The 22,673-nt window shown below is 38.3% G+C and overlaps 1 protein-coding gene across 4 annotated transcripts in view; it reads right to left on the bottom strand.

Moving 5' to 3' along the window:
- IPO7 (importin 7) overlaps positions 1-21,339 on the bottom strand; it is a 39,357-nt gene extending 18,018 nt beyond the window's left edge. For 2 of the 4 annotated variants that reach the window (XM_075163132.1, XM_075163135.1), the window contains exons 1-9: positions 21,076-21,299; positions 11,198-11,279; positions 9,396-9,549; positions 8,890-9,048; positions 5,914-6,070; positions 5,183-5,272; positions 4,652-4,746; positions 4,468-4,552; positions 97-231 (exon numbers count right to left, since the gene is read on the bottom strand). In XM_075163132.1, the coding sequence (XP_075019233.1) occupies positions 97-231; positions 4,468-4,552; positions 4,652-4,746; positions 5,183-5,272; positions 5,914-6,070; positions 8,890-9,048; positions 9,396-9,549; positions 11,198-11,279; positions 21,076-21,159 (1,041 nt within the window). In that variant the 5' untranslated portion in view covers positions 21,160-21,299. Of the gene's footprint in view, positions 1-96; positions 232-4,467; positions 4,553-4,651; positions 4,747-5,182; positions 5,273-5,913; positions 6,071-8,889; positions 9,049-9,395; positions 9,550-11,197; positions 11,280-21,075 lie in introns of all 4 variants that reach the window. The other 2 variants (XM_075163133.1, XM_075163134.1) reach the window with 2 other exon arrangements.
- Between the last annotated feature and the right edge of the window lie 1,334 nt (positions 21,340-22,673).

Here is a 22,673-nt window from a genome sequence, read left to right as displayed (position 1 = left end):
AAACTTGAATGCTACAGCAAGGCTAGAAACACTGTACAACAGACTGACTAATGTACCACTGAGTCACCTAAGTATTAAACCCCGAAAATGGTTTACTTGAATATGAGGTTTCAGATTCTTCCAGGTAACTGCGTGTGACACTCCTTGATTGATGTAATTCAGTGTTTGCTGCAGAACTCTAGGAGCCATGTACTGCTTTTCCTTGTATTGATACAACACCTTCAGCAACACCTAGAAAAATCAGATCTCATCAATAGCTTATACTGAGCACAGACCATTTTACCCAGAAGAATTCTACCCTCCCTCACAATCCTACATAAGAACTCTCTAAATCCAACAACCCCCCCCTGTTTATTCATTAGTCTAAAATGGGTACTGACTAATCTTTCTACTAAATGTCATTGTCAATTTTATAAGGCAATTCGCAGCTCACATCAGGTGCTGCACATCTTTCAAAAATACAATCCTTTAATAAGACAAAACATACATGCTAATTCATCACCAACATAGCCCAAGGGACCTTTCCCTCCGAGGTTTATCATTCCATATTGCCACTCTTTGGGGGCAGAAATTCATGCCCAAATACTGGATTGGTAAAATACGCTACACTCACGCAATCTACTGATCCTTGCCTATGTGCAGCCTTACAGCAATGATGCTGTATGAAGAATGTATGTGTATGAAGAATGATGAACCAGCCTCTCCCCTTGGCTATCTGGCCTCAATTCTTCTCCTGAGGTGGCATTCAGAACTATTCACAGGGATTTACGTTTGTTAAAGTCCATGGCTCTCCACGAATAAGGACATGAAATGGACATGGAACCGATACTAGTAATGAAATTCCAGCTCACTGGGAAGTTTGGTATTGGTAATGCAAGGGGGTTTCTTTGTAGCCCAATCCAGGTCAGTGGCAACACTGCACCTTCAAGAGCAGCAGCACCAACTGGAGAGAAATGACAAATCCCATTTCCAGGGTTTCATTTAATTCTTCGCATAAAACAATGTTTAAAAAAATATCCAAAACTGAAGGAACTGAAAAGATATCTATCAATCTGTAATATCACCAAGAAAACATTTTGGAGAAAATGAGATTCTTTATTTTGAAAAGTAATTCCATTGATAACATTTGTTACACAAGCACTGAAGCGTTTCTCCCAAAGGAGATGCCTTGCACTTGAGTTTAAAGAGGATGCATTCATTCACCATGAAATTCATAGCTTTACAAACGGTTTTATGCTCTAGATGCATTATCAGTCCTCAAAGTTTAACTGTTCATATTTAAAAGCCTCCTGGACTTAAAAAAGAAATTACCGGTTGTTACTCTCACCTGAGTACAAGGCTTTGGTGACATTAGATATGATAGGAAAGGAAAAGAGAGCAAATGTTCAGACTTGCAGCTGTTTTGAGGATTATCAAAGAATACATATGTCAAAATTTCTTTTTAGTCTCTTGTGAACTAACTAAAAGAGAAAATGATTCACTGCAAAGAAAATACCTTAAGTGACAGATGTTTGTAACTTCCAAAATCAGTAAAACATGAGTACGTAGTAAGACTAACATGCTTCTTGAAGTTAGAACAATTAAGAAGAATGTAATCATTAAAAAGAGCTTAACAAACTGGTAACAAAATTGATTAAACATGTAAACAACTCTGCAACATATTTTACTTCCTTGATGGGATGCCTTAAATACAGTCTTTCCAGAACTAATGAAGACTAATGAAGACTGGGATTTCTTGCGGTTTTACAGAGAGTACATGACATTCTAAAGACTGGCTTCCTTTATATAAATTTCAACACAAGCAACAAAGAAATGACCATCACTGTATTAACATCACATACTGAACTTTTATAATGCATGGATCTGAGACAGGCTCCACGGCCTAAGTCACACCACGGTGGCAGCCCAGGAAAGATTTAAAAAATACAAATTAGGGGTTCTTTGTTCTCTGTGGAAAAGCTGATACAAGAAGATCCAGTTTGCTAGTGTATTTGAATTTTAGAAGGATCTGAAGTTTCTTTTTTTTTAAGAGAGAGAAAGATTCTCCAATGTAACAGGACAACACACAGAAAAGCCTAAATTCATCAATAGTCAATGAAGGGATGGGTGGTAGTCTTTGGAAATGAGGACAAAGCTGAGGCCTAACAAATGGTCTTTGTAGCCACGCTTCTTAGGACAAATGTTTTGGTCCTCTCTTTTCACAAATCGAAGCAGTTTCATGATTCAGATGCAATAAGTAAAGAAATTAAAAAGATGAAGAAAAGGTTTAAGAATTGCAGTGAAGAAAAGCAGGATGTGGGATGGAGGCTCCAAGGCAAATAAAGAAAATTCTGCAACTGTGCCAAGGGACAACCAGGCAGTAGTGTTCGACCAGGGCTTAGTTCTGGCTCATCAGGTCTTTCAAAGTGAGAAATGTCTGGAGCAAAACAGCTGCTAACACAAGGGGTAAGAATCAAGGTATTCCTGTTAGGCAGCTCAGCTTGTTTTGGTCAAGCTTAAGAAAGTTTAGTTAGAACTAATGCTGAATGTATTAGATTTTTTTTTTTTGGGAGGTTGGTGACATGCACATGACAAAAAGATACAGAGTAGATAAAAAGAATAATCAATGAGAACTAATTATAAGAATAATACTAGCAGTATGATTCAAGTTTGTGCTTGAACAACCTGTAATCCCATACCATATATTTATCTATTACTCCTTTAGTGAAAGGGTGCATACACTTCAGAGAGTAAAGAGAACTCAGTGAAGCACATTATCAGAATTTATATTCTTCAGTATTTCACAGATCTCCAATTTTTGTAAAGAAATACATTCTACTCAAAAATCTTCCATAACATTTATCTGAAAGATTCCATTTCTTGAGCATGCATCCAAGATTTATCTTCTGCACAGAGAACAGCACCTTAAAAATAATCTGTATTTCTAAACAGATTACATTATTGTATAGGAAGAAACATTTTAAAGTCTTGCTTTTTAGCAATTTTCTTTAAAGACTTGAAATCTTGGTGTTTCCTAAATATAAATAACAGTAAGGATCAAATTTGATTCAAAGAAAATGTAAAGAAAAAACACGAAGTATTTTGTTGAACTGTTTAAATTTCTCTTTTTAAAGACTTCTTTTGCCCATACAGTCTTTTGTCAGAACTTCATTTTATCTTGGAAGTGCAAATCAACCAGTAAGGTCTTAAACAACATGTAATAATTATCTGTCTGACATCATCTACAGGTGACGGATGAGCACCTCAGAACGTGACACTGACTCCACTTGTCTGAGTAGAATGTTGGGATATATTTCCTAACACTAAATGTGACAAATGTTCTTTTCCCTTTCAATACTTTGGATGACCTTCAAAAAACTGTATTTAGGAGATAGCTTTCCCTACTTTTCCTCTTTTTAAGTCCTGTAATTCATTATAATTTCATTAGGAATGAAAACTAAGAAAACTGAAACTGAACTAAGAACTGTTCTCCTCCTGATTAAAATAAAGGCTTTGAAGAAAACATTCTGCTCCCTGAGATTTTCATAAATTAATAGTCTATTTACATTTACAATGTAATCAACTTAATATAAACCGATTTATGAGCCAATACAAGGAAATTTTACAAAAACTACTTGAAGTTTTTTTTATAAGTAAACTTGTTTCAAAAGAGCAGAAGTCAGCAGTACAGCCAGGAGCTGGGAATCGTATCCAAAAATTTCCCAATATTCATGGGAATTTTCTTGCTAGTTCAAAAAGTTCAAATTTCTGACTTTGCAACACATGCACTATAAGAGAGGCAGATGACATTTCAGGAAAACCTGTAGGTTGCTGCCATGTGGTAGGACTATCTGAATCATGAAGTTACTCCAATAAAGGTAAATCAAGGATAGTTTGGCATAACATTAATACATCAGAATAGAAACTGCTATAGTCCAGAAGATGCTTTGTGTACAACAAACCCTGTAGAAGTGACAACCCTCAGACAGGGAGATGAGTGGAAAGTGACCATCAGACTTACCTGTCTGTAAGTGAGCCTCTGCTTGATCAGGCTTTTGTAGAAGGCTAGAAAGCTTAGTATTTACTGACTTTGAGTCAAAGAAGAACTATATCATCAGAGTTAAAAGGGTAGGTAAGAAGGTCAACTACATCACATAAATATTATACCTATCTCTTTCAGAAAAAGAAAAATTGATAGCATTTACCTGAAGCTCCTCTGAGGGCTTGTTAGATGAGAGCATTTACTCTATTTACAGATTATCAATGCTGCATAGGCTTTTTTCAGGGGATTATCTTACGTAACAAATTAGTAATTTTTTTAATCATTCTTTTCTTTTAACCCACAGATGTCAGTGCTTTCTACATCAATGTGCTTAAAAAAAAACAATTGTGAAGCAGAGCAAGAAGCCTTTTCAGAAAATAATTAAATAAGAAATCACTACTAACTCTCAACTTATCCTAATACCCCCCACATGCAGGGTTTCTTACTTGCTGAACACCAACAGCAAATGCCTTCAGGAACACTTCAGCAAACTCATTGTACTCCTTGGAAACATTACCAGGGCTTCCATACCTAGAATTAGAAGCAAGTATGCAAATTCAAGGGTGCAGCAATATTATTGACTTGAATATTTGTTTGGTTTTTTAAAAATAATAATGGAAGAGAAAATACCTCTCAAAAAGTCTAGCTAAGATATGCAAAGCCCACTTCTTGCATTTCCACCAAGGCAACTCAGGTCTGTCATCTTCATCAACTTGAAGGGTTTCCTTTGTGGGGGGGGCAGGGAGAAAAAGAAAAAAGATTATTTACCAACTATTCACAAAAAGTTCAAATTATATGTATTTTAAACAACTATATAGCATATTTTGCTTTTAACCTGCCATTTGTACTTCTAGCTTAATAGAAGTATAAAGTACAGCATATATAAAAATACATCCCATGATATATGCTGCATAAATTCTTGAACAAATTCTTGAAACAAGAAGCCAAAATAAGTTGTGCTGTAATTTGAAAACAGAACTCCCATACAAGCTACATATTTTCAAAATTTGTCTAGTGTTTAAAACACCCTATTTAGCTTAAAAATTTATTTTCTTGGCATCTGAGAAAAAAGAATAAAGAAATAAAAAGTTAAACTTTTTAACGTGCTAATCAATGAAAAATATTTAAACTTAAAGACATAAATAGACAAAAGCCACTTACAGCTGGTACATCCCTATCGACAACAGTCTTCAGGATTTCTATCCATTCAGTCAGGTTTTGCTGATTTATCAATTCCAAAGGTAATGTGTACTTATTTAATAATAAAAAAAAAGGCAAAATAAATTTATCATAAAGCAATTTGAATATAATGTTACTTTCATAGTTTGAATTTTAGCTCTTTCAAATCTTTGTCTACACTTAGCTACCATGAAAGATTAGCAAACGACTCGGAAAACCAGGCTAAAGAACTTAACATAACCTAGTCTATATCCTCAATATCCTCAAAGGTGCTAGAGGTCTTTACTCCATTCTGCTTATGCAATGCTAAGACGCTACTTAAATGGATGTTACACTAATTTCTGAAGCAATTAACAGCATATTAACCGTTTCATTCCAAACTGCTGCATTTACACTGGTAATTCTATGTAGGCTGGCCTCTACAATCTGTCATTAGTAAACTGATTTTCTAATCGGTTTTCTAGCCAACACTCTACTCTAGAGGATGGCATGCGTAAGTTCTATCTAATGCCAATCAGGAATAGCACTGTACAGAAGTAGAAGTACAGCACAATCAAGCATACCAAAAACCTGTGATACATACCACAGTTGAGTAGTAGGGGAAATGATTCAGATGTAATCTAATATTGTTAATATTTCTGTCATTTACTATTTAAGGAAAAGCATAATGCTTTAAATTAAATTACTGATCAAGTATATACAAAGTTTTTTACCTGGACAAGGGCATAAAATATTTTGAAGATCTGTTTCTGGATGAGGACAGACTGATCAGATGGATCACTCAAGAGCTGAATGAAACTATCCTTCAGAACTGGTAGAAAATGTTGCATTGCAGCTATCAAAGGACTCCGCTCCTCTGGTTTCTTGTACCTTTAGACAAGAACAAACTAGTTTTGTAGATCTTTCAGATAGCTTTTGAATTTTATAAGTCCACCCTTCCCCAATGTAGACACAAGTAGATTATATTACAGTTCATAACAACATATGATTAAAAAAAAAACTAGCCATTTTTTGTTACAGAATTTGAAATAAAGCTATAGCCAGACAACATTACAGTTAAAAGGCAAGTTAGAAAACCGCTGAGTGTCCATTACTCCACTATATATCCACATCAGTTTTCTGCTGGTAACGCACTCCTGCCAACTTACTCACTTTGAATACTACATCATGTTCAGCAACACCATTACTATAGTGAAAAGCAATCAGAGCACTACAAAAACTGCAAGCACAAGGTACATGTTTATTGCCAAGAATGGCAGATGCTGGGCTAGCCAGTAAAATTCCAGAAAGACATTTATCAGAGTTCAAAATTTATCAAAATATTTCCAGCAGCTAGATTACTTCACTGACATTGAAGGAAGTAAATGGTGAAGTCTCTCACAGTTTACCATTGATGTCTCTCACATCTTACCATTTAATTTGCCCAAATCTAACAATCTGATAGAGAATGTAGGCTTCAAGGCTATGTGGCAGACACTGAGCAGGCTTCAATTGCAACCCCCCTTGAAATAGTGCCTCAGACCTTCCCATGCTGGTGACAGTCCACCAGTGTGCCTATGCTGAAAACAAGGCTCCATTTCCTTTCTCAAAACATTTCAAGATTCCTGAAAGGAAATGAAGCTACATTTTGAAATCTTCCCCCCAACTTTTAACTTACAAAGAAGAAAGTCCTTATTGACTCAAGAGTTATCACAGCAGAATAGGATCTTGTCCATACTAGTGATGACAATAAGAACAAAGTAAAATATCACTTTAAGACTGTACAGCTTTATTTTTTTTATTAAGCAATTAATACTATAATACTCTTGGACCTTGTGGGAGATTTTTGGGTTGGGGGATTGTGTTTTGGTTTGGTTTTTTTGTTGTGTTTTTTTTTCTCCTCCCAAAATACATTCTTGGTAGACTTTCCATTAATATTAAGTATCACTGCTCAGCCTCTTAAACAGTGCCAATTTGCAGAAGTATAAGATAAAGTCTACCCCGTCTGCTGCCATGTGGCATGTTCTGTAAAAACTACTACAGAACACTGAGCTCCAAAATCCTGTTCAATAATACAGTTTCCACGTATTTTCTGAAACAGAAACCTAAATATAAGGATTAAATATTGCTGAGGAAAACTCAGTTTCTAATTTCTGCAAAAGACACCATTGAAAAAGACCAGAAAAAATGACTATGCAAAGAGCAGCCATTTGATCTTGATAGCTGGATTTGCAGGGAAAAAAAAAATGTTGAAAAGCCCCAAGACATTTACCTTCCACATTAAAAAAAAAAAATTCAATAGCTAAATATTCCTACAACTCGAGCAGTAAAAACTTGATCAAAGTCATAACATCATGCAGATTTTTCCCCAAAAAACCTGACATAAGTAATTTAACAAATTTTACGGAGACCTGCTTGCACCCATATTGTTACGCGATGAAATGTGCATATTCCTACATGATTTGTGAAACCGACACTTTTTGACCCCAACAGAAACCTGAACAAGTATGAGCAGTTACTGGCCTCAGCTAAAGTGTTTGATCAACTAGGATTATGAACATACCTGTTACTTCAGTTAATCATGCAATGACTGTGCTCGTATCAAAATTCTTCCCTAAACAAGGATTACTATAATCATAATACACTACCATTGAACACTTCATGTTTTATATCCCGCAGATCTCTGCTGTATACTTGGTTTAAGAGGTTTAAATTGAAAATCAAGTGAGAAACCAGTTTATTTTCCTTTCCTAGCAGGACTTGCAACTTTCAGCCACTGAAAAAACTCCAACATGGGATTACAAAGGTCTTTATAGTATTCCTGTAAAAAAGGCTTTTTGAGAAACTGATACTCACTTGTTTTACACTAATTTACGTAAAATTCATGGAATTTGGCAGTGAAATTTTTCATGCAACATTTTAAATCAAGTACCTGAAACAAAAAAGTTATGCATGACAGTGCTTTGAAAAAGTTGTGGATTCCATCAGTTCCACTGTTACAATTCCCTGACTCCAGGATTGCACTTTTCTCTGACCCAGCTCAGATGAGCTTCCTACATGCCAGCAGCAGCAGCTAAGCTCCACATAACTTCTCAAAGCACAACCCCAACTTTAAAGCTCTAAGCATAATACCAGATAGAGCAAAGAACATTCACCTGTATCCTAGCCCAATGCCTTGCATATAGGAGAACAGTGGGCTTTGATAAAGATTTCCTGTGATGGGTTGGATGAGGCTATCAAAATGATCATACCAAAGTCAGTCAGCTAATTCTGAACTTCCTAATATTCAAGATTTCACACTTTGAAACCTTTATATGTTTACTGTCACTGATACCTATAGTACCAATTGTTCAAGATTCTAAATCTAGTTTAAATAAATAATGATTTTCTGCAAAAGTCATGATTCTGAGCAGATTTTCTTACTGCTATCAATCCATAAAAAACAACTACCAAATTAAGGCTTTAAAACACCCTCTTTTTTCTGATCTCAAACCTTTAATGAAGGCAGTTTTTCTGTAATTTCTTAGTGGAGAAGATAGATAAGCCAACATCTGCATAGCGAGTATTCAAGAATATTTTCTAAAATTAGATTTCTATCACCTTTGCGCAATCTGAGACACAATTCTACATGGTTACAATATACATACAGAAGAGAAAAAATACACACAAATATACTAATTCTGCTGTTATATATGGGAGAAAAAACTTACTCATAGTTTTTCACAAGTTGATAAAGACAAAGAAGAATTCCAAGCCAACAAGCACTGTTGTCAGACTGAAGATAAAATCCAATTTTCTCCACAACTGCAGTCCAGCGACTAGGATAATCATGCTTGATAATATGGTGAATGCAAGTAGTAAGCTGTACTCTAGAAATCAAATGCACAATGATTAAATAAGCTACTACTATTATTTTAATAATATTCTTGTGGTGTTGAAACAGCTAATATTGCCCAAACTTAGGCTTATTTCAAGTTTTGTTTAGAAGGTTTAGGTTCTGTACTTTCTGCTTAATATTCTCCATTTGAGGAACTTTAAATTTCTACATGCTGCACAAGCTGAAAACTGTTTTTCCATCTACATTAATTCTATGCTTAGGATACACAGTGTATGACAACGATACTTAGCACGCAGGTGATCTTAGTTGTGCAAAAAAAAAAAGAAACCCAACTGTCAGAAGCCACAGCCAATTCATAAACAGGTTAAAACTGCATACCTAATCAGCTCAGGAGAGTGAATAATGGCTTCTACAATATTTTCACGAATACAGTGTCTATCTTCTTCTGGGATTGAGTAAGGTGGAATCTCTCCTGGTGCAGTTTCACGATCTGGCCAATACTGGGTTATCATATTTTTCAAGTAGATAACCCCTGCGAGACAAAAGTGGCAAATCAGCTGATAGCCATTCAAAGTACAAAACAAACATGCATTTTGCAAACAAATCTATTTTAGAACAAAACTGATTGAAATTACTAATTCATTGACCATTTCTGAGTAGGAGAATCAAAATACATAAACCATGCAAATTATTAACCTAATAATTTACTAGGTTGATACTCTTTTACCCGTTTACTGTGATGTCTGTATTTTTAGTTCTGTAAAGAATGTGTTTTCATATAGAAACACTAAATGTATCGCTTTTATCTGTGCTACAGATAAACAGTTGTGGAACATTTTAGCAACACACTTCTGAAAAATCCTTTATAATTATTTTCTCAGCATTTTCATTAAAACAAAGCTAATCTATACTAGTGACTATCTAAAACATCCCTTGTAAGGAAAAAAAAAAATATCTAAGTTGGTGATACAGGAGTGAACGCTAAAGAGAAACAGCACTCCTTTATACCAAGGTTATGAGCCACAGCACTTTGTAGCAACCAGGCTGCTGGCACAAATGCCTGCATTTACCATTTCACAAACAAATCCAAACTGCTTATGTGGCAGAATATAGATTACAGCACTTGGAAAGAAAAGGACTTGCAAAACGCAACAGGAAATCTCAAATGGCAAACTAATAACAAAGTTACTATTAATCTAATTCTCTGTACAAATCCATAAAGCAACTTCTCTTCCCAAATTTCATATGCACCTTCTGAAGTTTCAGAAACCAAAGGGTTTCAGAAAGGGTCTGCAAAAGTAAGAAACACTCAGCAGATATGTGCTATTACAAGACTGAAGCGATGCAGACTTCAATCTGTCCTCAGTGGGATTTATCATGTCAATAATTGCCTTGCAAAACATGCACTGTTTGTAAGCTATGCGTTGTATGAGTTGTCTCCACTCTCTATAGACTGCTTTGGTTTTTAATTGGCTTACACTAAGGGTGAATTTTCAGAGGTTGTTTTCAAACTTCCCTCTTTTTTTTTTGCATGTTGTACATGTTAAGCAGTAATTTTTTTGAATCATCATCTGAACAGTACCCCCAAGCAATAAGATAAAAAGGCAAGTTAGACTTATGCTACAACTTAGAATAGTCTACTACGTGGAAGATTCAAATAAGTGATCAAGATCACACTTCCTCAACTGGCAGAAAAAACACTGAAGTATCATATTAGAAACCTCTATCAAGTAATCATAGCAGCTTTAAGGTGATGTTTGGAGTTGCTAATACTCAATACCCAATTTTACTGATGACTCATGCAAATCAGCAGCGTCCAAAAGACATAATTTGTTTTCTTCCACTTAAAATGTTTAGAAACATTAACATTACTAGTACAAGGTTAAATTACCTCCTTGGACCGAGTGTACTAGTATCATAAATCATTCTGTTTCCCCAAAGACCGTTATTCACTAGACATAAAGGGGAGCAATCACTGAAGACCCAGACACTTTTTCTTTCTGTCTTCCCTATTCAGTGTATGGTGCCAGATATAGTTCATGATGACTGTAATTCGAGTGACTCCTAACTTTTGAGTATTTCAGATTAAAACCAATAGAATTCTTTAACAGTATCTGCATATGTACTTGTGTGTATGCACCATTAAAGCAGATACAATGAAAAAAGATTTGAAAACTTGCCTGCCTGTCTCACTGGTAAATCCAGTTGCTCGGACATAGTGATCTGAAGCAGAGTTGAAACAAAGTTCACTGACTTATGAGCCTGTAGAGAAAAAAGAAAGAATATTATTTAGTCATAGTTTGGTAAGTTTTAGAGTACTCCTGTTAGGTTTTACAATATCTTTATAATGATGTAATGCAATCAATAGAATACCAGCAATTCAGACAGCTTTACAGTAGTCAGCTAATCAACCAAAGCATTCCAAAGTTTCACGCTCACTGTATTCTGAAGACAGCATGGGGGAGGAAAAACCCTACCGTTTAAAGTAATAGAGTTGAAGAAATCATTAAACGGGCTTCAGGAATTAGCCTTTTACAGTCACCAAACATGTTCTTCATTCAGAACAAATACTTACTCGAAAGAAGAATATCTGAATAGCCAAAAAAATCCAGGTGCAGCAAGTCCACAGTGACCTTTAACAAGGTATGAATTTATCATATAATAATCTAAGAAACAGATGGCAACTATGTTTTAAAACTAAGCCCAGCCTTAAGCAAGCCCATCCAATTCACAGTTCATCTTTCTAGAAAGACAGCTTCAAGTGACCATTTATGCATTACTGCAGCAACTGTCAGCATACCTATACAACAGCAAACCAACAGTATGGAGACCTAAATGGAGTGACATCCTCGGAGTAACAACTTTGCCAGGATTTGCAAGAGTTCACTTACAAAGAAAACAAAATGTGTTTTTTCTTACAATAATGAGAAATGTCATTGGTACACTAAATGCCATATTGTATTTTCAACACGAGGAAACTAACCTCATTATAGCATCCTCTATCCACCTTTCCTAAGCATCAAAAACTCAAGACATTAAATGAATTTCCCTGGGAAAAGTGAACTGTAATTCTTAAAAATCAACTCTACTTTTTATTACTGGAAAACAACATAATTTTCCTCAAGGTCAAGAGTTAATGGACATGAGCTGCAGTGAGGGAAATTCCTATTTTACAGAAGGAAAAAAAAATTCACAAGGGTGGCCAAGGTCTGGAATACTCTGTCCACAGAGGCTGTGGGACCTCATCCTTTGAGATATTCAGAACTCAACTGGACAAGTCCCGATCTACCTCATCTAACTTCAAAACAGCTTTGCTTCAGGGGGCTGGACCAGATGATCCGCAGGGGTCCCTTCTAACCTAATTACTTCATGATTCAAATTACCAAGATATATTTCTGCTTTCTCTTCACTGACATGTCAATATTGTTTCATACACTCTTTGCAGCACTTCCATCAAAGACAACAGCATAGATCTACATAACTTAACCTGTTAAACTCTTAGGAAAACACTTCTTACCTACTTGTTACTCAGTTTATTACTCCCTACATGAAGCAAATAAATTAACACTTTGAAAACTATTGAAATTATACTATTCGTTTATCAAAAACAAACTATTGTCTCAGTTACTGCAGCAGAGCAAATTAATATCATAAAGAGAAACAATCAGAAATTATCTATTCTTCTAGTAGGACCAAAAGCTCTTTTGACAGTATGAAATGATGTCAACATTCCTCCTAAGTATGTAACACTGCGCAGCTCACTCCTACAGCACCAAGTTCTTCTCTCCAACTTTAACTTTCCCAAGCAAGTATCTCCTATACATTCTAGCATAAACAAGTGTAAGAGGGACAGCCTGGGACATGACATTTGTTCATGCATTTGTACTAAGATTTGATTAGTGTAGCTTGTTTTCTATCTCCTGTTACTTAAAACAGATTTTAAATGAAGAACGAACTTGACTTAAGAATCTCCCCAAAATGTTAAAATGTTGTTGTACATATTCATCCTGTGCACTAAAACTCTACAGGCTACAGAAAACTCACAGACGCAACACTCACATCTTGTCCAACCAAAATGTTTATTTGTAGAGTGTGTTTTGATGAATTGGGAGTAAACGACACTGCAATATGAGCAGGCATCTTTCTTACCCATGTCCCTCTGATATCCTCAAAGTCCTGAAGAAGCAGATACACTTTCAAATGAAAAAAAGTATTTGTTTTCAACTGTCAAGTAATGTTGAATAAATACATTTAAAATAAAATTTACTTGTTGGCATTAATTTCTACTACAGCTCCAGGTCCGTTAAGTTCCTTCTTTTCTTAAGTAACATTAATAGACATGCTTCTCCTGCAACACATACCAAAATGACATTAGACCCTAATTCAACACAGTATTCAATTATATGCCAAACATTAATGTCAGCGGAAGTACTCCTGTACTTAAATGTGTTATTATGAACTTGCTGAAGAAAGCTTTCAGATTCAATAACCTTTAACTCACCTACAAATAAGGTCATATTACAGCCTGCATAAAATTGACTTAAAAGTGCAAACTGATGTCTTTCCACAATGACTATGATAAACTTAACAGCAACCTTTTCAGTAGTGAAAATTTGCAATGTATTTCATGTTTGGAAATTGAAAAGCATTAATACTAGAACTTTAAAAATGAAGGATTACCTTCTCTTTTTCATGATAAATGACAACTATGCTTTTAATAAAACTATCTTTTTCAATAAAAAATATGGAAATTGCTTAAGAACTATCACGGAACTAATGGGAATAACAAAACAAATTGATACAAAAATGTTATGTCTTAAAAGCAAAAAAAAAAAATGAACAGCAGTGTACAAAACTGCCACACATTGAAATTTAATAAAATACCAAAGAATAATCTTTTCTTCATTTAAAAAACCAGGACGGAGCCTATGCCTGTACCAAGCTACAGAAGCTCTGTAGAAACGTCAATTATATTAGTATGTGGGATTAATATATTTTCACTGGATTCTTTGAACTGTAACAAGTTTTAAAGGATAGGACCAAAGCACTTATACCATTATCTTGGCTTTTTAAAATCTTACAAGTATCATTCTTATTAACATCTCAAGCATCAGACACCAACCAACCATGAGGATGGGCTACTTTATCACCTTTAGTAGTTCAAAGCAAAGATTCAGACTAGAAATAATTTATGCTTTTAATGCAATGTAGTATAAGTAAAATACCTTGTACTTTTCAAACAAAGCCGCCTCTTAATCCAGTCAGTTCATAACTAAATTCACACAGAGCTACATTAACACTTCTATGCATTCTATATGGAATATAAAGGACTTCCACACTCTTTACAATGATCCCCTTCCCATGCCACTGAAAGTAAGGTGATTCCAGAGAAACTTAAATGTCGGGAAGAGTAAGGACAGCTACATGAAGGCATGTGTGCACTGAATGGTCAAATAAAACCCCAGGTACTACAACAACATGCTCCCTTGTTTTGCTTTACTATTAAAAAGAACATCCAATGTTTTACTGGCACTTAGAAAAAACAACTGTAAAATAAGACACCACATAGGCACCAATTTTGTATCTACGGCATTAAAAAATACTCAATACACATCCATTTCAGCTATTTTAATCTTTAGTATTTTTACTCTCCAAAGATGGCTGCATCTCAGGACATCATGTTCCTCTTCACCGACAGCGCTGCTAAAAAAAATCAACCAAACAAAAAAAACACACCTATTTTAGGTACATTTTCTATACAAATACTAGCTTTTGGTTTTAGTGCATGCGATTAGTCAGAATACTTCACTATACAAAAGGTGAGCTGCAAATGAAGATTCATTAAAGGTCTACCAGGGAACTATCCGAATGTAGAGGATTCTGCTGGCCCATGCACACCCCAGTCTCCAGAAGAATCGGGTGCACTGATGCCACTTCAGTGAAAGCCACTGGCAAGTAACATCATTCCACACAGAAGTCCCATGGCTCCAGCATGCAAGAATTAAAATCAGGATTTCACAATGGTTGCTATCACATACCCTAAACTATGCGGAGAACAGAAACAATTTCTACGACTTTACAGTTTTGACATCCGTAAAACTTTGTCTTTTATTCTCTTGCTCCTTTTTTACAAATATCCTTTTAAAATAAATATTAAATTTAGAGAACTACAATGAAAAAAAAAAACAGTTCTGTCACAGTCAAAGTCTGTTTCCCAACATGTAACTCAACATTTGAAAAAAAAAAACAAAACCAAAACTGATCTCAAGTCCTTCCCCCTTACAAATCCTCCAACATGCCGTGTCACTGGTATGACTTTGTTGTCTAAGAGCCAAAGAATTCAGGGACTTTTCCCAAGAGCAATCTTTGCTATGCAGCCTCGCTAGCTGAGGAATGTATTCTATCAGACCACAAACGTTGCACCACTGTCTGTTAATATCAATCACTGTTCCAGAACATACAATCTTTTTGCGTATTTCATTGCAGTTTTTCCTAGCACAGTTGGTTTGTTAGCCATGTGCTAAAACACACTTTTGAGAAAAGTGTCATGCCAGCTACATAATCTGAAATATAAATGAAGTTTGAAGTTAATATTAAAGAGACCAGTTCATGGCGTATGAACTATCAACAGTTAATTATGATACAGTGTCCTGGTTTCGGCTGGGGTAGAGTTAATTTTCTTCCTATTAGCTGGTGCAGTGCTGTGTTTTGGATTTAGTACAAGAATAATGTTGATAACACACTGATGTTTTAGCTGTTGCTAAGTAGTGCTTACAGTAGTCAAGGACTTTTCAGCTTCCGATGCTCTGCCAAGTGCACAAGAAGCTGGGAGGGAGCATAGCCAGGACAGCTAACCCAACTGACCAATGGTACTCCATACCATACGATATCATGCTCAGTACATAAACTGGGGGAGGGGCAATCGCTGCTTGGGGATGGGCTGCGCATCAGTCAGCGGGTGGTGAGCAATTGCATTGTGCATCACTCATTTTGCATGTTCTACCATTATTATTATTTTCCGTTCCTTTTATGTTCTATTAAACTGTCTTCATCTCAATCCACAAATTTGACTTTTTTCCTGATTCTCTCCCCCATCCCACTGGCAGGGAGTAAGCGAGAGGCTATGTGGTGTTTGGCTGCCTGCCGGGTTAAACCACAACATATGGAAAAGCACTTTTCTCCCAGTAATGATACTCACTAAAATCAGTTACATTCATCTTTAATACTAGAATTATTCATATCTCACACAAAACCTGCATGCCACTAAACAATAAAAACAAGAAGCTTCATCTCACGTAAAAAGACCTCGGTGCATTCTTCTTAGACATTAAGAATTTAACATATCATAACAGACACACTACTATAGGTACCTCCTTTACTGTTACCAAAAAAGCAAAACAGAAGGGCAATACTTACTACATGTTGCTGAACTAGAACCCTAGGTTATTTATATAGTTATTCAAAGTAGCACACATTTAAATAAAGGCTACAATTTATTTTTAAAGGAGCTGAAAAAATACCAATTCAACACATCTCCCCTATTCCAATTTTGAAAAAAATCTACATACAATTTTTGATCTAGACCAACAGGACTAGGTGAACACAACTATTACACTGAGATGAAACAGTTTGATTTTTGTATAGAAAGGTAAGGTCAGGAACTGTTAGGCCACGCTGAATCAGCAAACTGCCCTGTAGCACGCTCTAAATTCTTTTTTAAGAACTCAGCAGGTGTGGAAGTCATTCTGACCTCAGGTTTTTGCAAGCTAGTTCTGCCACCTCTTACGCAGCTACAATGTATATGTAAATCCAGTTTAAGGTCCACAAAAAATACATACACGCTTATAAGATCTTGCAAACATCCTTGATGTTCATTTTATCAGAATACTGTCTGCAAGTTCTGAAGCCTATTTGCTCTCCTGTTCGCAGAGGAAAAAGGAATGTGCTCTTAGCAAAGGCTAGCTAAGCACACACAGTAACTATTTGCTAAGTCATGAGAAAATGGCAAGTCGCCTTGTCTGCTAGGATTTTACCTTGTACTGGTTAACATGCATCATGAATGTAACTTCTTCCTAATGAAGACAAAGATCCCTTGGTTCCTTATTGCCCCCAAGGGGATTTCTGGTGTTGGATCAGCCTTGATATATAAAATTTAACCATCCTTTACCAAAGCATCTCTCATCTAGCACACACCAAAATATATAGATGGAAGATAAGGGATCTTATCTTGATATTAATAATCAAGTACTTTCGGTAAAACGTCATACTAACAACTTTAAAAGAGAACCCATGATCTGATAACCAGGGCCAGGAAACTCATGCTCTGTTCTTGTTCTTACTCACATTACAATATATAGCCGTAGGTGTTATATATGAAGACCATGTTAGAAAAGGTTAAAAAAAATTAAAGATGGGGGTAACATTATAAATACCTACCCCAAAGTATCTAAAACATAGCATTTCAGCATTTGGAAATTCCTGGGTGAAAGGCACTGCGTAATAAGCAGCTTGCTTTTTCCCCTTTGACAACCTTTCACTCCAAAGCTCCCAGTAGTTAGAGTCCGATCATTTAATCATTCCATCGTTCTGACATTTGTATCTATTAAGCAGGCAATGAGAGACACTGAACTAGGCCCTACTGTAGGCTGTTAAACCAACGGCGTGCTGTGGCGACTAGTCAACAAGCCGAAGCATTTTTCCTTCCCTTGTCACCTATATTAGAACATGAAAAGGCTTAAACACAACTTCTGAAAGCAACAAGATAACATTTTTGTAAACAAACTCCTTTCAGCTTTATCTTAAATTATGAGTTATTAGGAGTTAATTTATCTTAAATTATGAGTTATTGGGGATTGCTCGCTCTTTTTTTCTTTTCTTTTTTTTTTTTTTTAAACATTGTCAGACACAAAAATTGGGTTGTTCATGTAAAAAGATGTCTTAATAGCTCATATGTAACTGGGGTTAATCTCAGATACTTACAAGACACACATAACAGTTAAGTTATAAATTCCCTGGAATTACAAAGAAGAAACCTGCAAGGAAAGTATTATCTAGCAACTGCATCTTTATAAATATGTTGATATTAAAAGATGAAACAACACTGTGTATTATTTTCAGAGTGTCATTCCATAGCTGCATAGTTAAAAATATCTATTTTCATCACCATTTCTGGGAAAGACTTTATACACGCAGTACAAAGACTGTTTCAAAAGGCAACAACATCTTCTTGCTGCTTTTCAGTAGCTTACTTGCAGAGTGGTTCTAAGTCCTTGTAAAACACAGCTTTCCCCTGTAAGACAGGGACGGAGATGGGGAAACACCTCAGGGTACATCATCAGCTGGAAATTACATGAGAGGCTGTCGGACACAAGAGCTAGTGGTATCGTTCCCTGTAACTTATTTTCACAGTGAGGAAAGTAAAGCCAAAGGGACTGAGATACCTGTTTTGTGGGGTTTTTTTTTGGTTTTTTTTTTTTTTTTTAAAGCATATCTCAACTCTAAAAGTTCTCACAGCATCTTATGTGCAGGCAATAGAACCTGATAAAACTTACTGAAAGAAGAAATAAAGCATAGAACAATTCATGACTTAGCCAAGGTCAAAGGAAAAATAACAAAGCCTGGACAAACCAAGAATCATACAACCCGATTCTCTTCTCCAGTCAGTGGAAACTTTGTTGATTATCATGAAGACAGACCTAGACACTTAATTCTTCCATTAAGTAGGAATATCAATTACTGACTGAAGCACATTCTTTTCTGATAAGGTAAAATGACCATTCTACTGAAAACCAGTCTCATCAGCTCACCAGAGGCACGTCAGACAAATTAAAGGTAAACTAAAAGGTCAACCAAGGACAACTATTAAACTTAAATTATAAACACACTTGTGCGTGCCTGGCCACGTGCAAGAATAGCGTTTGCTGCTGTATGATTTCATCTTTACAAAGAAAAAGACCCCCATACCTGAAACAAAATATTAACTGGTAACACAATTGCCCTAACAAATTTAGTTAACAAATTTAGACCAGTATCCTGCAAGCAAATGCATAACTGACTTCAGTAAACCTATGCAAAACCAAGACCCTGCATGTGACTAAAACTACACATATGTACTAGTGCTTGCAGATTTAGGGTTTAACAAATTTTTTTATCACAAAAGGTCTGTGAAAGATCAGTGAGGCTACATTTCCAATAAATAATTCTTACGCACCAGTTCAATAATGTCTGGTGTTTTTAAAGGGGCACAGATATTTGGATTTTACACCAATTTAATACTTGTGTAGTACATGATAGACTGTGATGTTTTGATTCAAAAGTGTGAACAAAAGCCAGTTGCTGGTGAGTATGATCCTTCAGGCAACAGAGTTAGCCATTTGCTGAAGACCCCAACTGGCAGAGAACATAATTTCCTGCATGTTCAGCAACTCAATACCTGCAGAAAATAGCTAAAGTAGATTTCAAGCAAGTTACTATATATAGATATGGACAGGCATAGAACACAAAAAATTGCATTTTGGACCAGCTTAAGATTTCATCTATATTACTATCTTTATAGGCAATTACATTATTTTCACTTTTGGTTTAAATAAGAAACACTAAAACACTTTTTACCGAAGTATATGGAGAAGCTGGCCAATCACTTTATACAAACCTCAATTAAACATTGACTAGTTTTACAGCTATCTATTTCAAATGTACCTAATATTTATTTGCCATTCACTTATTAAATGACATGCAGGAATTCAGCTTAATTACACTTTTCTATAATATGAGAAGCTATACCTTTAGTTTCTGAAAGTTTCTCTACTGCCAGCAGAACATTTGGCTCACCTTTATCTAAGCTCTGCTGAACATCTGTTGCATTAAATGTATTTTGTCAGGCCTCAAGTCTGCTTAAGAGCAACAAAGAAAAACATTTGTGGAAAAGGCCAACTAAAGGCACCACGCGAACTGCCACACAGGCTTATCCTTCACCTCCTCCATCAAGCTATCGCCTTTTCTTTGAGTCAAACACTAGAACACCTTTTTTTTCAAAATGTCTAGAAGCCCTGTGCCTGTGTCTTATCACTAAACAAAAGTTTTCACCTACCGGGTGAAGTTAAGTGCAACAAAAATATAACCTTCTTCCAAAATCGAAACCTGTGGAACTAGAAGCTGCTGATTTTGTTATATCCCAATGTGACACATGAATGTAGTCTAAGCAGATGACATATCTGGGTTGGGAACCCTGTCTTCCCCCGTCTCTTGGGCACATGTCGATACTACACCCAAAAAGCACACCTACCTCGACAGCGCTGCCGAGCCCGGAGTCCAAAGGATTTGTACAAACACCAAATAGCCAGGCTATCAGATTTATTTCTGAACTCAGCCCAGGCCACTCTTACGTGAACAGGCTACACTACTTATAAAGTGATGGGGGTCTTGCTACCTCCTTTCCCGCTGACAAATTGCTGCCTTCCACATGCAAAGACAGGCCTTAGATAGTCCCAAGCAGGACTGGGTGCAGCCCCTGAGCCACCGGGGGCCTGCGCCTCTGACGATTTTAAACACCCCTCTATAGATTACCCTTTCCCCGGCTGAGCAGCAAGACAATGGAGATAATTTGTTACCGACAGGGAAGGCAACGGGGGCCTCATCCCCAACCCCGACCGCTCTCTGCCGTTAAACCCCCGCCGGAGCAGCCCCGCCCGGTACGGCATGGCCTGGTCTGGCCCCGGCCGGAGGCCCCGCTGCCATGTGCCGGGGACAATGCGAGTCGGGCGGCCGGGCCCGGCCTGCAGCCGCGGTGACACCAGACGGGGCCCGGCGGCGGGAAGGGGCCGAGGGCGCGGGGAGACGGGGCTGAGGGAGTGAGGGGAGGTGGAACCACCCCCCCCCCCGCCGCTCCCTCAGCCCCGTCTCCGCGCGCCCTCGGCCCCTTCCCGCCGCCCCCGCTGGGCCTGCCCCGCTTCCCCCTCACACAGGCCTGCCCCGACCCCACCGCCCGCGCCGCCGTCCCCCCCGCTTTCCAGTACCGCAGCGGCCGGGGCCCCGGCCCAGGCCCCGTCGGCGCCCTCACCTCGTTAAGCTGCCTCTCGGCGGCTTCCCGCAACGCCGGGTCCATGGTACCCCGCAGGGCCTCGATGATGGTGTTGGGGTCCATGGTGGCGGCGGCGGGGGGAAGAGGAGGAGGCGGAGGGCAGGGGCCGGGGCCGCGCCGCGCCGTGCGCACATGGACCCGCCGCCTCACAGCGGCCGCCGGCGCGAAAGGAAGGGAAAGCGCCAAAGGCCCGGATAGAGCTGCCCCCCGCCGCCGCCAGGGAGCGGCGCCCCTTCCGCCGCCCGCGCCCCGCCTCCGCGCCGCGGGGCGCCACGGGACCTGTAGTCCAACGGCCGCCACGGCGCTCGCCGCCGCGCCAGCCAAGCCGAAGCGGCGGGCGGCGGGCGCACTTGTAGGGAGACCGCGCCGCCGCCCCCGCACGCTGCGGGAAGGGGAGGGACGGAGAGGGGTCCGCCGCGTGGTTCCCGCTCCCTGCGAGGGCTCGGTGCCCGGCCCGCCGCCTCGGGGGGCGTGTTGTGTTCGGGGCAGCCGGGGGAGCGGCGCTGGCCTGCGGAGAGGGCCTGAAGGCGACCTCGGCCTTGCGGTAGGCGCCGCTGGCTGCGGGGCGCTGGGCTGGGCTGCCCGCCTCTGCGGGGGAGGCCGGCACACGGTCTGCCCCGAACTCATCGGCCGCGTTAAGATTAAGTGGAATCCGTTGTTTTATCGAAAGTCCCTCCTTTTAGCACGTACGCCTCCCGTTTTCGGAGCGACTTGGATGGCTGGTGAGGAAGGAGGGGTGCGTGGAGGCATGGGTTTCCTCTAAGGGGCTTGCTTTATAATGGGCACAGGGTGCAAACAGGTCTTGGGCATCTGGGAAAATCCAGCGTTTTGTTCTGCTGGTTTTAGCAAAAAAGAAAAAAAGAAGTCCCGAAGGTGTGTCAGAAATTTGTCAGAAAATCCATGTAAACAGAGCTGTCCGTCCTGGAGGGGTTGACTCACAAAATCAGAATTGGATGCTTAGGTTGGTCCTCTGTAAGTCTCTTCTGCAGGCTTTATCCTACAAGCGTTCAGGCACTGAAGTAATTTCACTTATGTGAGTAGTCATGATAAAATAAGCAATGCTATTTATAAACTAGGTGCATAGTGATTTGTAAAATTTAATTGGTAGTATACAGAGTCATTCACTGTCATGTCTTCATTTGGGGGATGACATGCAGTGATGTACTGGAAATTCGGAGTTATTTTTGCGAGAGGAGTTTATTGAACAGTCAGATAATACAATCAAGAAAAAAAGTTTCACAAACAGCCCAACCTGGAACTAATCTGAAATGATGGCACGTTAACAAAGAAACTGCATATCAAATAGAAAAGCAGAAATGAAAATATATACAGGAAATAACAAAAGTGATACAATTTAGAAAATTGATAAAGGACACTATCTTTTTATACTTAAGTTAAACAGTTTCAGGAAATGCGACATTAAGACTTGATTCCCTTTACCACCTTGCTGTGCTAGTGGTCTTGCAACGTTGCTAACTCCGTACATGGAGTTAGCGCGGGCCACAGGCCATTCCCAGCACGTAAGCTGGATGGGGCCGGCTTGGTTTCGAAGGCCATCCTCTTTCAGTTGGCCACAG

The sequence above is a fragment of the Calonectris borealis genome, chromosome 14, assembly GCF_964195595.1.
Source record: "Calonectris borealis chromosome 14, bCalBor7.hap1.2, whole genome shotgun sequence".
Lineage (NCBI taxonomy): Eukaryota > Metazoa > Chordata > Aves > Procellariiformes > Procellariidae > Calonectris > Calonectris borealis.
The sequence above is the reverse complement of the archived record's forward strand: the minus strand, read 5'-3'. Positions and strand labels throughout refer to the sequence as shown.